This window comes from Lynx rufus, unplaced genomic scaffold, assembly GCF_022079265.1.
Source record: "Lynx rufus isolate CCGP_SWC_20201006 ecotype Redwood Valley unplaced genomic scaffold, mLynRuf1.p SCAF_4, whole genome shotgun sequence".
Classification (NCBI taxonomy): Eukaryota; Metazoa; Chordata; class Mammalia; order Carnivora; family Felidae; genus Lynx; species Lynx rufus.
In genome coordinates, this window is record NW_025814856.1 from 59,106,152 (window position 1) to 59,123,131 (window position 16,980).

At 52.7% G+C, this 16,980-nt stretch overlaps 1 protein-coding gene across 1 annotated transcript in view; it reads left to right on the forward strand.

The window, feature by feature from the left end:
• The window catches only part of UROC1 (urocanate hydratase 1), a 40,345-nt gene extending 24,544 nt beyond the window's left edge, over window positions 1–15,801 (forward strand). Inside the window, exons 15-20 of the mRNA XM_047097401.1 lie at window positions 465–535; window positions 3,672–3,770; window positions 6,400–6,499; window positions 10,003–10,084; window positions 14,423–14,522; window positions 15,661–15,801. Coding sequence (XP_046953357.1) covers window positions 465–535; window positions 3,672–3,770; window positions 6,400–6,499; window positions 10,003–10,084; window positions 14,423–14,522; window positions 15,661–15,801 — 593 coding nt within the window. The remainder of the gene's footprint in view (window positions 1–464; window positions 536–3,671; window positions 3,771–6,399; window positions 6,500–10,002; window positions 10,085–14,422; window positions 14,523–15,660) is intronic.
• Window positions 15,802–16,980: the final 1,179 nt, after the last annotated feature.

The window sequence follows — 16,980 nt, forward strand, 5'->3', positions numbered from 1 at the left end:
GGAAGCAGGTTCCTGAGCAACACAGCTACCACCCGACTCTGCATGCCCCCCACACTTTAGCTGACCGGCCTGCTTTCCTGGGATAGGAACTCAACTTCTTCCTACCTCTGCGCCTTTGCCTTTGCTGTTCCCTCTGCCTCAAATACTGTTCCCTCAGCCTTTTGTGTGGCGGGTTCCTTCTTAGCATTTCGATTGCCGCTTGACAGCTACCTCCACAGAAAGGCCTGGGGCCCCCCTGACCCGTCACCCTAGTGACCACTTCACCATACTTCTTTCCTCCATGGCCCACAGCCTCCTCTGTTCCCAGTGCCTGGCCCAGTGCCTGGCATACAGTGAGGACTCAATAGATGTTTGTTGAGGGAATGGATGGATGGCGATGAGTGGCTGCCGGAGGGAGGGCCTGTGCCCGAGCCCCACAGGACTGGGGCTCCTGGTGCCTGCGACACCACTCTTTCTCCCTGCAGTGAACCCGGCTGTGAAGCTGCAGTATGTGGACAACATCCGCTGGATCCGGGAGGCCGCCAGGCACCGGCTGGTGAGGGCTCCACCTGGCGGGAGGCAGGGGTGGGCCACTGGACTGCCCTGACCAAGGCGAGGTATCGCTGGCCATGCCCGGGCTGGCAGACGTGAGCCCCGGGACGGTGCCAAACACACCCCGTGGGACTCCCTAGGTGGCAGCCTCCTTGGCCTCAGAGGAGGCAGCAGCAGCCACCTCACCCGGCGGGCTGCGGGACCTTGAGGGTGGCCTGGGGCCTGGGGACAATGGCCAGGGCCGGTCGGGTCGTTGCTCACCCAGCTGATTCACAAACCGCTCTCTCAGGTCAGGCCTCCTGGCTTCTCAGCTGTGTGACCTGGGACGAGTGGCTCAGCCTCTCTGAGCTTCCTGTCCCGGCTGGGCTGGGCAGTGGAGCCGCTGCTGACGGTCTGCACACGGGGGCTGTGGTGGTGCACGTGCTTGGCACACGCCCTCTGGTGGCAGTCTGCAGGAGGCACTTCCGGCCGGGCTGGGCAGAGGGTGTATGCGCGTGCTCCCGGGCATGCGAACGTGACTCAAGGTGATGCCCGGTGGGGACATCACTTTATACTGATGGGTCAGAGAGGTGTCTCTGAGGAGCTGAGTTGTGAGTTCAGCTCTAAATGCTGGAGGACTAGGGGGCGGGGGAGCAGCCATATGACAGTGGGGGGAGGCAGAGGACCAGCCAATGCACAGGCCCTGAGGCAGCAGTGGCCTTGGTGTACGGAAGACGCGCAAGAAACGAGCCTTTGACTCACATGGCTTTGTCCACAGACCCCGATAGCCAGACGCAGCTGCCGCATCCGCACTGGCGTGTCCTTGGCCTGGGGGTCCCCGGGCCAGAAGGGGGACTCCCTTGAGCACCGCCCCCATGTCCTGGGCTTCTGTGGCCCAACACCCCCCACCCAAAGCGCCACCTCCTCCTTGCCCAGTGGCTTGCACACGTGTTTCAGCCACAGAGACCCCCGTGCCAACAGCGGTCTCTGTGACCACACAGGGTCTGAGACACCCACCGGACGGTTGTTGAACTCGAGGGTCGGGGCCTCGGGGAGGATGGGCGGGAGTGGAATTGTGCAGGGCCAGTCCAGAGGCGGGCCTGGAGAAGAGGAGGACCCCAGCCTTGAGGGAGGGGCACCGACAGAGTGGGAAGGGGCTGGCGGGAGGTTGGGAGGTCAGGGGCATGGGGAATGGCCCTCTGGAGGCCGCTACAAGGGCCGTGAATAACCGGGACTGTCTCTTCTGTGTTTGAGTTGGAGTTTTCGGAGGTTGTGTTCTCCCTACTTAGTTCACGTTGCTCTTTGTCTCATGAAAGATGATGATTGCAGAAGGCCATCCTTTTTAAACATTTTAATTGAGTTTCGCGTAAGGTTCACTCTTGACGGACCTGGCAGTCCTATGTCGGTTTGTCTCCAATTTCCTTTTTCTGGATCCAAGCCATCAGAAAATCTCTCCAGTGCTGGTTTATACTATAGTCTTTCCCACAAGGCTTTGAGGCAGCCGGCGTGAGGGGAGTATGGCCTTGGTTAGCAAGTCACGAGGAAGGAAGGGCCGCTCACCTGACCACGTTTGCTGGCGGGGCCGTCCAGACGGAGCGCTGGCTTCAGGCTCGCGGTCAGGGGTGGCATAGCTCCATCACTGGCTCCAGAACGTTCCAGCCCATTCCAGGACGCGTGGCCAGGCTGCAAGGGAAACACCTGGAGAATCCGGGGCTTCTCAGCCTCAGAACTACTGATGTTTGGGGCCAAATCATTTTTTTCAATTGTGGCGAACTACACCTTGACATAAAATGCCCCCTACACTTTAGCTGACTGGCCTGTTTTACTGGGATAGGCCCAGCTTCTTTCTACCTCTGGGCCTTTGCACTTGCTGTTCCCTCTGCCTAGAATACTGTTCCCTCAGACTTTTGTGTGGCTAGTTCCATGTGGTTACCGTATTAACCATTTCGAAGGTACAACTCGGTGGCTTCAAGTACACTTCCATTGAGTATAACCATCACCACCATCTCTCTCCAGACCTTTTCCATCTCCCCAAACTGAAACTCTGTCCCCATCAAATAAAACGGCTCCCCCAACACCCTCCCCCAGCCCCTGACCCCCACCTACTTCTGTCTCTGTGTGTTTGGCCACTCTATGGGCCTCGTGTAAGTGGGATCCTACAGTATTTGTCCTTTCGTGACCGGCCTCTTTCGCTGAACGCGATGTCCTCAGGGTTCATCCGTGTTGTAGCCTGCGCCAGAGTTTCCTTCCTTTTCAAGGCTGGATGATATTCCATCGTCTGCATAGAATGTATATACCTTGCTTGTCCCTTCGTCCGTCAGTGGGCACCTGGATTGCTCCCACATTGTAGCTATTGTGAGTGCTGTGAACTTGGGGGTGCAAATATCTGCTTGTGTGCCTGGGGACTTGGATAACTCTTTGTCATGGGGGGGCCGTCTCAGGATGCTTAGCAGGACCCCTGTCCGTGCCGACAGCACTCAACCGTGTCTCCAGTCATTCCCTAATGTCATTCTGGTTGAGGACCACTGTGCCAGTGAGTCCTTTTCACTTGCTGAAGTTTCCGTTTCGTGGGAGTAACCTGTCTTACCCTCCAGAGGTGCAGCATCCTGATGGATGAGTTCACGGGCTCTCAGCCATGTCACTGACTGCCCGGGGTGGTCATGAGAGGGTTCTTGGCCCCTGTGCCCCAGTTTTCTCATCTGAAACGTGAGCCTAGGGTGAGAACAATAACAACTTCCTCATAAACTCACCGATGAGTGACTGTGTGCAAAGTGCTTGTAGTTGTGCCGGGCACAGGCCACAACTGCATTGTGTGGTGGTATTATTGTCATTGGAAGGACTCAAGCAAGGGTATGTTCATAAGAGGTGGCATCCCTGAGATGGGCAGGTCAGGGTCTCAGAGCCCACTCCTGGGGTTGACCCTCGAGGCAGTGGATCACGGAGGGACAGCTGGGGTCCCAGACTGCACGTGGACAGGCAGGGGTTTGGTGTGACTGCCTGGTGGGCTGGACATGAGGGTCTACCTTGTACCACACACCTCAGGGTCCTCCGTGACCTCCCTAGAGGGGACCATCTGGCTGCTGGTGGGACCTGTCACCCACATCTATCCCCTGCGTATCCCTAGGTCCCTGAGGTGCCTCTTCCCTCCCTTTTCTCTGCAGGTGGTGGGCTCCCAGGCGAGGATCCTGTACTCAGACCAGAAAGGCCGTGTGGCCATCGCTGTGGCCTTCAACCAAGCCATCGCCCGTGGGAAGATCAAGGTGACACGTTCTGTGCTGCAGGCAGGAAGCTTCCCTTGGGCTCCTGCCCTTGGGTGCTGGCACTGCCCTGAGGCCCTCGGCTCTGTGTTTATGTCAGGTGGGAGGCAGATAACTGGGGACCTGCAGTGATGAGGCCTGTCCTGCAACCCAGCCTCTGACATGTTCCCTGCTGTGTGACCTTGGCGGGTCAGATGCCCTCTCTGAGCCACAGGTGCCATCTTCTGTGAGGGGAGAATTATGTCAATCTCAAGGCCTGGGTGGGAGAATTAGGCGAGTCAGTTTCCATGCAAGCACTTCCCACATCTTCCTTGAATTCTCCTTTTATAAACCATAACAGATTTCCCTGGTGTTCCCTCATTTTCCTCCCCATCAGCCAGCCTACTCTGGGGGACATGGAGCTCTGGGCACACTCCTCTGGGGGGCTCATTTTCTAACGCGTGCCGCAGGGTTCTTGCTGGCATCCCTGTGTTTGGGAGTGCCAATGCTAATGATCAGATGTGAAAGGGAAATCAAGTTGGATGAATGTGAAGGCTGTCCCAGTGGGTGGCTCCGGTGGCAGCAAGGACAGCTCCCAGACCACCTTGGGAGCACTGCCACAGCGCCACTGCTCAGCGTGCTTACGGAGATGAGGACGGCTGTGGCAGCTGTCCCAGGAGGGCTCCACAGGAACGCTCACATCCAGGCTGCAGTCGGCTGGTTGGCCTAGAGAGCCAGGTCTTAATCGTTCATTCATTCCACGTGCTCGATTGAGGGCCTCCTCTACCCCAGGCTTATTCTAAAGCACTGGGGACCACGTGGCAGAGAACAAAGTAGACAGGGTCCCGGCCTCCTCCACTCACTGGGGAAGGGAAACTGACAACGCAGGATAAAAGCATAAATTCAGAGGGAACTTCAGATGGTGATGAACATGAGAAGAAAATGAATGGGGGTGACGGGGTGGGGGTGATGGGTTATGAGTGATGGGGTGGGGGGGGAGTGGTGACTCTAGATGGGGTGGGGTGATGGGGTGGGAGAGTGGTGACTCTAGATGGGGTGGGGGTGATGGGGTGTGTGTGTGTGTGATGCCTCTAGATGGGGTAGGGGTTACGGAGTAGGGAGAGTGGTGACTCTACATGAGGTAGGGGTGAGGGGGTCGGGGGCAGTGGTCTGTCTGGTGGGTGGTCAGAACAGGCCTTCTGAGTTGCTGATGTAGAACTGAAACCTGAATATCTGGGAGGTGCTAGAATACCGGGGGGTTGGCAGTTCAGGGCACATACAAAGAGGCGACAGCAAGCCTGGCTGGTTCAAGGGAAGAAGAGGGCCTCTTAATTCAGAGAAATGGGAGCTCCCCTTTTAGCAAGGTACATCTGAAACATCTATGCTTTTCCTCTTCTTCTTTTTTTTTTAACTTATTTTAAATTTAAATTTTAGTTAACATACAGTGCAATATTGATTGCAGGAGTAGAATTCAGTAGTTCATCACTTACATACAACACGCAGTGCTCAACACAAATGCCCTCCTTAGTACCCATCACCCATCTAGCCCATCCCCCACCCACCTCCCTCCATCAACCCTCAGTTTGTTGTCTGTCATTAAGAGTCTCTTATGGTTTGTTTCCCTCTCTTCTTTCCCCCCACTTTCCCATATATTCATCTTTGTTTCTTAAATTCCACATATGAGTGAAATCATATGATATTTGTCTCTCACGGACTTTTTAAAAAAAATTTTTTTAATGTTTATTTTTGAGAGAGACAGAGATAGACAGTATGTGAGCAGGGGAGGGACAGAGAGAGGGAGACACAGAATCTGAAGCATGCTCCAGGCTCTAAGCTGTCAGCACAGAGCCTGACGCGGGGCTGGAATTCACGAGCTGTGAGATCATGACCTGAGCCAAAGTTGGTTGCCCAATCAACTGAGCCACCCAGGCGCCCCTGACTGACTTATTTCTCTTAGCATAATACATTCCAGCTCCATCCTCCTCATTGCAAATGGCAAGATTTCATTCTTTTTGATGGCTGAGCAATATTCCTTTGTATGTATGTACATCATTCATCAGTTGATGGACTTTAGGCTCTCTGTAGTTTGGCTATTGTTGATAATGCTGCTATGAATATCAGGGTCTATGGACCTCTTTGAATCTGTATTTTTGTATCTTTTGGGTAAATGCCTACTAGTGCAATTGCTGGGTTGTAGGGTAGTTCTATTTTTGATTTTTTGAGGAACCTCCATACTGTCACCAGAGTGGCTGCACCAGTTTGCGTTCCCACCAACAGTGCAAGAGGGCTCCCCTCTCTTCACATCCTTGCCAACATCTGTTGTTTCCTGAGTTGTTAATTTTAGCCATTCTGACATGTGTGAGGTGGTATCTCATCATGGATTTTATTTGTATTTCCCTGATGATGAGTGATGTTGAGCATCTTTTCATGTGTCTGTTAGCCATCTGGATGTCTCAAAGAAGTGACCAGGAAATCTGAACGTTAGGTAGGAGACAGACAATGCCTGCTATGCTTCCTCTTCTTGAAGAAGGTCTATTTCCAGGGGGAGGGATCTGATGGGTGTCTGGTGTGGCCTGACCTTTGACTTCTGCCCTCTGCCAGGCAGCTGTGGTAACCACTGTGAGCTGATACCTCATATCTTTCCCTGCTGCAGGCACCAGTGGTCCTGAGCCGGGACCACCATGACGTGAGTGGCACAGACAGTCCCTTTAGGGAGACCTCCAATATTTACGATGGTTCTGCCTTCTGTGCAGGTGAGGAAGACAAAAAAAATTTTTTTAATTTTTTAATGTTGGATTTGACTTTGTTTAGAAATCCATTGATTCATTCAGCGAGTTATAATGTTGCAAAAAATGTTCTGGCATCTGAGAGAATTGGCATAGGGTCACCAGCCCAGCACAGCGAGGTTTCTGGGACCTGGGATTTTTCATTTTTAAATTGGGCAAGTGCCAGGCAAAACGGGACAGTTGGATGCCCTAGACTTGGGTGTGCACCTGACCCTGTCACTTGCTGGGAAAACGTCAGTAAGACTTAAAGTCTCTGAACCTCAATATTCTCATCTGTAAAATGGAAATAACAATTGTGCCTACTTCAGAGGGTTGTTGTGAAGAAGGAAATGAATTAATACTTGTGCAGCATTAAGTAGGTGTCCCACAGCCAGTGTTCACTGGTTATCTGCTGCAGCTGCTGTTACCATTCTGCTTCTGTACCCACTACAATTATAATCATCACAGAGGCTGGTGGGTTCTAGGCCTGGTATAGCTTGCTCATTCCCAGCACTGGAGTGCTCCCTCCATTATGGATGGGATCCCAAGGAAAGGAGGTGGACATTCAGGAACCCAATCTGTATCACTTTTTTCAAGGAATTGATACGTTTCATGTAAGTTATCAAATTTGTCGGTATAGAATTGTATTCCTTTACTTATCTTTTTAATGTCTGTGGGGTCAGTTGTGATGTCTCCTCTGTCATTCCTGATGTTGGTGATCTGTGTTTTCTTTCTTTCTTCTTGATCAGTCTGTTAAGATATTTATCAACTTTATTGATCTTCTCAATAAAAAGCTTTAAGTTTCATTCATTTTTTTCTATTACTTTTCTTTCTTTCTTTCTTTCTTTCTTTCTTTCTTTCTTTCTTTCTTTCATGTTTATTTTTGAGAGACAGAGAGACAGAGCACAAGCAGGGAAGGGGCAGAGAGAGAGGGAGACACAGAATCTGAAGCAGGCTCCAGGCTCTGAGCTGTCAGCACAGAGCCTGACATGGAGCTCAAACTCACAGACCGCAGGATCATGACCTGAGCCGAAGTTGGATGCTCAACTGATTGAGCTACCCAGGCACCCATTTCTATTGTTTTTCTGCTTCCAAATTCATTAATTAATTCCCAATTCATTAATTTCTGTGCTAATGTTTATTTATTATTTATTTTGAGAGAGAGTGCAAGCGGGGGAAGAGGGAGAGAGAGAAACCCAAGCAGACTCCACACTCAGTGTGGAGCCCGATGCAGGGCTCTATCTCATGACCTGATCTCCCAACAGTGTGATCGTGACCTGAGCCAAAATCAGGAGTTCAATGCTCAACTGACTGAACCACCCAGGCACTCCTGATTTCTGCTCCAATCTTTAGTGTGTCCTTCTTTCTGCTTGCTTTGGATTTAACTCACTCTTCGTTCCCTAGCTTCATAAGGCAGATGAGGAGGTTACTGATTTGAAACCTTTTTTCTTTTCAAATTCTAGTATTTAATGCTATAAATGGCCCTCTAAACAGTGCTTTCACTGCATCCTACAAATTTTTAAATATTTTCACTTTCATTCAGTTCATAATATTTGTTAATTTCCTATAAGACTTCCTCTTGGATCCATGGGTTACCTAGAAGTATGCTTTTAAGTTCCCAAGTTTTAGGAGATTTTTCAGATACCTTTCTGTTACTGACGTCTTTTTTTTTTTTTTAGTTTAGTTTATTTATTTAAAAAAATTTTTTTTCAACGTTTTTTATTTATTTTTGGGACAGAGAGAGACAGAGCATGAACGGGGGAAGGGCAGAGAGAGAGGGAGACACAGAATCGGAAACAGGCTCCAGGCTCCGAGCCATCAGCCCAGAGCCTGACGCGGGGCTCAAACTCACGGACCGCGAGATCGTGACCTGGCTGAAGTCGGACGCTTAACCGACTGCACCACCCAGGCGCCCCTATATTATTTATTTTTGAGAGAGAACGTGCACGTACAGAATAGGGGTAGAGAGAGAGAGAGGGAGAGAGAGAATCCCAAGCAGGCTCCGTGCTCTCAGCATGGAGCCCAATGCAGGGCTCAATCTTATGAATCACTATGAGATCACGACCCAAGCTGAAGTCAAGAGTCAGACGCTTAACCCACTGAGCCACCCAGGTGCCTCTGTTACTAGTTTAATTCCATTATGGTCTGAGAACTTAGTTTGTATTCATTCTGTTCTTTAAATGTGTTAAGTGCTGTTTTGTGGCCCAGAACATGGTCTATTTTGGTGCACTTGAGAAGAACATGTGTTCTGCTGTTATTTGGTGGGTTCTACAGATGCCAGCTAGGTTCAGTTGGTTGCTAATGCCGTTCTGGTCATCTGGATCCTTACTGATATTCTTCCTAATTATTCTGTAAATCACTGAGAGGGGAGCAGTGAGTTTGTGGATTTATCTACTTCTCCTTTCAGGTCTTACCCATTTTTGCTTCAAGCATTGTAAACCTACGTTGTTAGGTGCACACTCGTTTCAGCTTATGATGTCTTCCTGGAGAACAGACCTCTTTATCATCATGTAATGTTCCTCTGTGTCTCTAATAATAGTCCTTGCTCTGAAATTCTCTGATATTAATATCGTTGATGTTAGTATCTTATGGCCACGGTAACAAAGTACGACAAACTTTAATGGCTTAAAACAACACAGATGCGTTCTCTCACGGTGCTGAAGGTCGGAAGTCTGAAATCAGATTCAGTGGGCTAGAGCCAAGATGTGGCAGGGCCATGACATCCCAGGAGGCCCTGGGGGAGAATGTTTCCCAGGCCGTTACCAGCTTCTAGAGCTGCATTTCTCACATCTCACAGCCTGGCACAAGGAGAAGAGCATTCTCGGGATCCTCCCTTATCTTCTCTGTGAGCGCCCAGTCAGGATTTTTGGAGGAAGGGCCTGCTAGGACACACACACCCCCTTATGTCTGTGTCCAGGGGCCTCAAGGTTTGGGGCAAGCTCATGCTTGCCATTTAGCAGTTTGTTAGACACACATGTAAGGTGACCAGTCTGGGTGCTGTTTCTCTGTGCAAGGGCCTGTCTCAGATTGTAATGAGCTAGCTGCCCTGGGACCTCAGTTCTCTGATGCGGTCAAAGACAGTCATTAATTTGTAGTTTCTCCCCTACCCTTATTTTTCTGTTGTTGTTTTAAGGACAGAAGTGACTCTCTTTGGGTCTCTGTGTGCCTGAGCTAAAATCAGTACCACCACGCCTTTAATCCTTGTGTTCTTTCTGCTTCTGGGGCACTTTATGTGGCATTCAGTGCTAGAACGCATAACTATCCAGAAGGCTAACAGTGGGTACTTGGGCACTTGTTAATACTCCAGCTTTGCTCGGCTCTGCAAACATAAATTATTGCTGTTTCTACAGTCTGTCTCTAGTTCCCTTTCCCTGTCTGTCCTTCAGGCCCTACTCAGCCCATTGTCCCCCTGGCCAGAGCCTGGCCCGGCCTGGCCTTCTCCCGGCCCGGCTCATTCAGGGAATGATGGGTGGTGGCCTCTGTTTCCACAGACATGGCTGTGCAGAACTTCGTGGGAGATGCCTTTCGAGGTGCCACCTGGGTCGCTCTTCATAACGGCGGGGGTGTCGGCTGGTAAGGTTCTTGGAGAACTGGGTGCTGTGGGTGCCGGCTGGTGTAGAGGTCTTGGGAATTCCCTCGAGGGTCCTGGGCCTGCCTCCCCTGAGCTCTCTCTGCTAACGGTTTGGCTGTGAGGTGTTCTTCACGTGAGCTGGATATCAGAGGGCGTGCCCCAGCCACTCTACCTTTTGGGGTCTCACCTATCACACGGGACACAAAGGCCGTAGGAACCACATCTGACCCTTTCATGTCAGTTTTCTCTTCGCTTTCACAGAGTTTTTCTCAGGAATGTTCAGTGCTGTCTGGTCCCGAGCCTCCTCCACTGACATTCTCAGGGCAGCTGGGCTGGGAGGCTGAAGACCTGGGTTCTGAGCTCTCCTGGGTCCCCAGCTCATGGCTCTGCCCTGCCAGGCCTGTTTGCAGTCTGACTGGGGTCCATGGGAGGGTCCTATAATGGCTGACAGTTGTAGCTCCGTCATGAGTAGGTATGCTTTAATTCTGCACCCCCAACTCCAACATGTGGGTTTCTTCCCACACTACCAGGCAATTCTCCAACACCCACAATTCAACTCAGTTCTGACATTATCTACTCAGAGATAGCAGCAGACCCCACAGGTTAGGGCTCAGTCCCACAAGACTGCCAAATGCAGGTCTAGGTTGTTGCCTGTGCTTCTGACCGACTGGCCACCAAGCCGAGGTTCCCACAGTAGCCTCCCTGGATTCCACTAATTTGCTAGAGCAGCTCATAGAACTCAGGAAACCGGTATACTCACTAGATTATCTATGTATTACAAAGGATATCAAAGGGTGCAAATCAAGAGCCATAGGGAGAGGTCCCGAATAAAGGAGTGTCTGTCCTTGCGGAATTTGGGGCCTGATATGGTGGCACGTGGAAGTCTGGTTCCCCAACCTAGAATCTCTCCAAACCCATCCCTTCAGGTATTAATGGAGGCTTCATTATTTAGGCATGATTGACAAGATCATTGATCCCTGATGAGCACTCAAATTCCAGCCCCTCTCCCTTCACTGGAGGTCTGGGGAGGTGGGACTGAAAGTTCTGATTCCCCTAAAGATATGGTTGGTTCCCCTGGAAACTAGCACTCCCTGCCCCCTCCATCCTTAGAGGTGGTCCAAAAGTCACCTCATTAACATAGCAAAAGACACGTTTACTGCTCTCTTACAAAATTCCAAGTGTTTTTAGGAACTTTGTGCCAGAAATGGAGCAAAGACCAAATAAGTGTATATTTCTTATTATGAATCACAATATCACAAGGAATAGTCATTCACAAAGAATAATGAATAATTAAAATTTATTACACATGGATGATGTGGCAAACATTTGCTAAACTCTTTGAATCTAGTCTCTTACCTAATCTTAGAAGGAAAATACATTTTACAGATGAGGAACCTGAGGCACCAGAAGGTTAATGAGCTGGACCTGTCCCAGCTCACCTCGCCTCACCTGGCTGGGTCTGGGATATCAGGCCAAGTTGGATTCCTTGCTCCCCCGGGCAGCAGGGGGCGCTGCTGCTTCGGAGAGGATGGCTCCCAGGAGGGCAATCTCTGAACTGATCTCTGAGCCCGTGCTGGCCGGATTAAGCTTGGCCTTGCCCTCCCGAGCCAAGTCCTTCAGCACTGGAGCTTCCCAGAGCATTCCGGTGGGCTGGCTTCGAGGCCAGAATTCCGCGCTGGAGCCGTCAGGTGGCTCTAATTAATGGAAAATGTGACCGGAGTACGTGTTCTTTCCGATACACAAGCTAGAGAAAACCAGGACGAAGAGTGCCTGGTTGTGGGGTGCCTGGCGTCTTGGCACTGAGTTTGCTGACTCGGTGCTGGAGGTGAAGAGAACAAAGTTGAGTAATGTGCCCAAGGCCGCAGAGCTGGGGGTGGAGCCAGGATCGAACCCAGATCTTTCACCTCCCAGAATCCACCTGCTGTTTGCCAACTGAACCACAGAGGGCAAGAAGGGGAGGAGCAGAGCTGGCTGGAGAAAGCATCCATGACTTGAGGGCCTCGGAGCAGGACCCCCTTCGTGGGGAGCTCCCAAGAGAGGAAAGGCTCCCTGCCAATTCCCAAGTTGCTCCCACCCTCTGGCTGTGCCCTCAGGCTGTGCAGACAGGGCTGCAGGCTAGCCAGAGGCCAGCATCAACACCCCCCCCTGCCCCCCCCCCCCCGCCCATCCTGGCCGTCCTCGAGGGCTTTTTTGGGAAGGTGCCTCAGATTCACTTTGGACTCTCATCATACTCACACACGCACATAATTTAATCTGTCGGATACTCTTTCAAGGCTTACTGCAAAAATCAGCAGGGAAAAAAATTTGAACCTCAACCTTTCCTGCTCCAGGAGGAAATCACTTCCAATTGTCAGCTAATTTTTTTCTTTTTCTACACAAATCCATTTTTAAGTGATAAGCCCCCCCCGCCCCCCCCCCATTTCTTTATTTGCTTTCAGTTTTTATGTTGCCTATTTGCTCCCTGCTTTGGATCTCTTACGTTTCCAAGACAAGCCTCATCCGCATCAGCTGTGTGTCGTCTTTCTCTCCCTCTGTCTCCTCAGAGCCCCTCTTTCTGGTTGCTTGTTTGGAGTCTGTCCTTGTGCTGTCTGTGCAGTGGTCCTTGCTGTCTGCTTGTGTTTAGAGATGGCGCCCGTGGCCGGGTGTGCTCATGGACCTTTGGACCATGGGCTGCAGAGCAGAAGAGGTCAGTGCTCAGTCTCTGGTTTTAGACTGGTTGGTCTGCTCAGTAAACACAGCTCTTGTCACCTGTCCTTGTAGGGAGGGTGCGGCCAGTTCTGGGGAGCTGAGCTGAAGGGACAGGGCTTCGCGGTTGAGTGTTGAGACTTCTCAATCCGTGTTTTCATGTCACCCTCAGATGTACCTTGTGATCTCACAGCAAGATTCAGCCCTGAGGGTCCACGTCTTTGAGGAATAAACGCATACCTTTGACCCACCATCTTTAGCCTAATACCAACACTTTTCCTCACTAAACAATGTCTTAGAGCACATCTCATACTTAAACGTGCACTGGACAGATGTACTTCTGATCGTCCAAAGACTTCTCTGGTCAAAGGACACACTGAGGTCCTCGCTTGGTGACTCTGGCTGGCACTGGTTTTCCCCTGTTACCCAACATCAGCAGGTGAATGACAATGACCTTGAATCTGCGCAGGAGCTGGTGGGAGATGTGCAGGGAGCCCGCCAGCAGGCACGGGCTGTCCAGCTGCAGGGACACAGGCTGAGGGCAGGGCAGGGGCGGCTGCCCGCTGGTGGGGGTGCTTGGCTCCCACTCCTGGGGAGGGGATCACGGCTGGCTCCTGGGGTAGAGGGCATCTCGCCTTCTTGGTGGGAACTGGCAGCGATTGTCCGGAGAGCCCAAACTGGGCAGAGAAGCAGGTAAGGCCTGAAGGATCTGAGACTAGAGAAGCTAGATGCACCTTTTGGGTGCAGGAAGGAGCAAGAGCGAATTGGCTGGAAGTGGAGACTGAAAGGCTGGATGCCGTGGTCCCAGGGGTTCGTGTTTGGCAGTAAAGTCCTGGCAAGTGCTGACGAGATGGAGGGCGTTTCCTGTGTGTGTAACTGATGGGGGAATGCGGGGTGTAGTGATGTTCGCTGAGCAGGAGTGGCAGTCAGGCCGGCACAGGCCACAGCCCTTGATAATGACACCGAGGGTGAGGATGAAGATCCAGGGTGCCAGGAAGGAGAGGGTGCTCACAGCCGATGGCACAAAACCTCAGGGCAAGCATGCGGAAAGTCGGATAGCATTAACGTACTTCAATAAGAGGCACGCGTCACTGGGAAGACACGAAGGAGCACATGAATGTATCAGATCTGTGACAGGAGGGGGTCCAAACAGTGCTCAGAGAAATCTGTTCGTTGGAAAACAAGATATACGGGAAATAAAGGAACTCAGCCTTCAGATCAAGTTATCAGGACCCCAAAATACACCATAAGCAAGCAGAAAGAAGAGGCAACGAAAATAAAGAGCATAAAGGGAAATCAGGAAGAATGACAGTTGAATTGAGCAACACAAGAGACCCCCAAGGAAGCGTGTCTTTATAAGATACACTCAGAACCGCAGAGGAAGAGGTCACCTCCAGGAGGTGACACGGGAGAGGATCCTGAAGGGGTTGTGGTGGATGGGTAAAGCCCGGAGGTGCAGGTGGGCAGCGCAGAGCCCAGCGACCCCAGCGTCCCCTAGGCTGTGGAGAGGGCGTAGGCTCCAGGCTGCAGGTGCTCGTCACACTACCTCCGTGAGCCGAGGCTTCCAAAATGTCCCCAAATGTGCGTGTTCTTCTGTTGGCTCCAAGCAGGGGCAGGCCTGGAGAGTGACCTGGAAACCCCTTTGCCTCTTGCAGGGGTGAAGTGATCAATGGAGGATTTGGCCTCGTGCTGGATGGGACCCAGGAGGCTGAGCAGAAGGCCAGGATGATGCTCAGCTGGGACGTGTCCAATGGGGTAAGTCACACCCCAGGCCTTTCCGCTGGCCTTGTCTCCAATGGGGGGCTCTGCCTCCCCAGACTGCAGACCTGAGAGAGAGTTCTGCTCCCTTCCTCCCCAGAAAACAGTCACACCACACCTGCACATTAGCATCTCTCCTCTCCAGCGACCGGGGTCCCTCTGTGCATCCTTCTGGGCTGTTTCTGAGTCCCCTTTGTGTCTCCCTGCCTCTGGCCTTACTCCTCCAGTCCAGCTTCAGCGTCTGTGTGCACAGGGGGCCCCGGCCCTTCCCTCCCAGTGAGAGCACCCCCAACTTCTGGGGCTGAGGGCCTCCTTTTAAAGCATTTTCTTTCCACATCTCTGAAGGCAGAGATCACCTGCTATCACCTGTGTGCGGAGATGCAGTCTTCTCTGTGTGTGCATGTGTGTGTGACCCTGCGGGGACTCCCTCCCTCTCTGTGACCACATCACAGGTGGCGAGAAGGGGTGATGGGCCCAAATGGGAGGTCAGGCAATGATGGGGAGGGGTGCTGAGTGAGTGGGTGGATGTCGGGTGAGAGAGTGAGCGTAAGAGTGGGGGGGTGAGGGGATCCCTGGAGGGGCTGACTCCCAGGGAGCCCCCAGAGGAGGGGGCGGACTTCTCCTGAGGGCCGTGAGGCAGTGAGGGGAGGGATGGGGGAGATGAGGGAGGCATGAAGATGGGGGGTGGCAAATATGACAGCAGGGAGGCGGGGGGAGCCCTGAGGACTGAGGGGGGAGAGAAGGAAGAAGACTGGAGAGAGATTTTAAGGCAGAGCTGAGATGCATGCGGATTCTCTGAGGATGGGGTGGAGGGAGGAGGGTGTGGAGGAGGGTGATTCCCCGATACCTGGCCTGCTGCCCCTGCGTGGAGGCGAGCTCTCTTTTGGACACGGAATAGGCTGGGTCGAAGGATGGCCAGTTTCGGATCGGAGAGGCAGCTAAGTGACTCGTCCAGCCAAGAGAGAAGGTGGCTGAGCCAGAGGTACGGATAGGGCAGGTGCATCACACATAGCACAGAGGGTCCCTCAAATGGGAGACGGTCAGGATTTGCAGCCCGGCCTCGGTGTGTCCGGAATGCCTTGCCGGGGACCCGGTGCTGGCACCAGCAGCCGCCCCCTCTGTCCCCACCCTGCAGGTGGCTCGGCGCTGCTGGTCTGGGAACCGAAAGGCCTACGAGATCATCTGCCAGACGATGCAGGACAACAAGGGCTTGGTGGTGACGCTCCCACAGGAGGTGGCAGATGAGCGCATGCTCCAGCAGGCCCTGCGGCTGTGAGGGGAGCCCAGGAGCCGGCTGCGGTCCCCTCGCCCGCTTAGTCCCTGTCCTCACCCTCACAGCCACACTGCACCTTTCAGCACACCCCTTTGTCTCCTGGGGTAGGAGTTTCACACACAAGCCCTCATCTGGGGATGTGCCACTACCACCCCCATTTTACGGATGAGCCAGCCAAGCCAGGAGAGATGGGGCCATTTGTCCCTGACTGCTGGGAACCCTGGGCGGGGGGCAACCACCCTTGTCCAGGGCCAAATCCCCTAGCCTACCACAGAGGAGCCTGGACTCCAGGAGCTTTTGGAGGGTGTGCATGCCATGGATACTGGGCACCAACAAGTCCCTTCAAAGCCCCTGCCGGTCCTTCTCCTGCAAAGGGGGCAGTGTTTCCTTTGTCCTGTTTTACGAATCATGCTGCCTCCTGTCCATCCATCCACACAGCTGTCCTTCCATCTGCTGGCCCGTCCAGGTGTCTGTGATGTATGTTCTGCACCTCAGTGCCCCCAGCTGTGGGACCCAAGGAGCATGGCCAGGCCCGGGGCTTGGAGGGTCCGGGAAGGAAAGCAGGGAAATAAAGGATTAACTAGAAGCCGTGTAAGGTGTCATGGGCAAGGAGGACACGGGTTAGTGGGATAGGGGCAGGCAAGACTTGGCCCTAAAAGGTAAGTGGTACTTTGTGGGGGGAAAAAAGGAAAGAGGAGGGTGTTTCTGATGTCTCACACAGCATGGGGCACAGGAAAATGCAGCACAGTCACTCCTGAGGGGAATTGGTGGCTCCAGAGAGCCACGTTTGGGGCCATGTGTCCTGCAGGAGCCCTGTTGGGCCTGAAGCTGTGTTCTTACACACCCCCCACCCCCGCTCAGATCTCTGATCTCAGTAATGGCTGGGTCCATAACCCAGGCTCAGAGGCAGAGTGCCCAGGCAAAGGGGATTATGTGGCCATGCTTTTCCAGGCCTTCCTTTTGAAGTAGGCTCTGCTCTTTTTAAGGTTTCCCCTACTTTTAGGACCCCCTCCCCTTGCCTCCTTGACTCCGGGTGTCTGATGTCCGCATCCTCTGGGGTGCCGCAGGCTGTGGGTGTGAGTGGCTTTCCCCATGACCCCTTAGCCCCTTGAGCTGAGACCAAGAGGAGGACACAAGGTAGTACTGGGTTGGGGGTGGGAGAGAGGGAGGAGAAAGACCCCC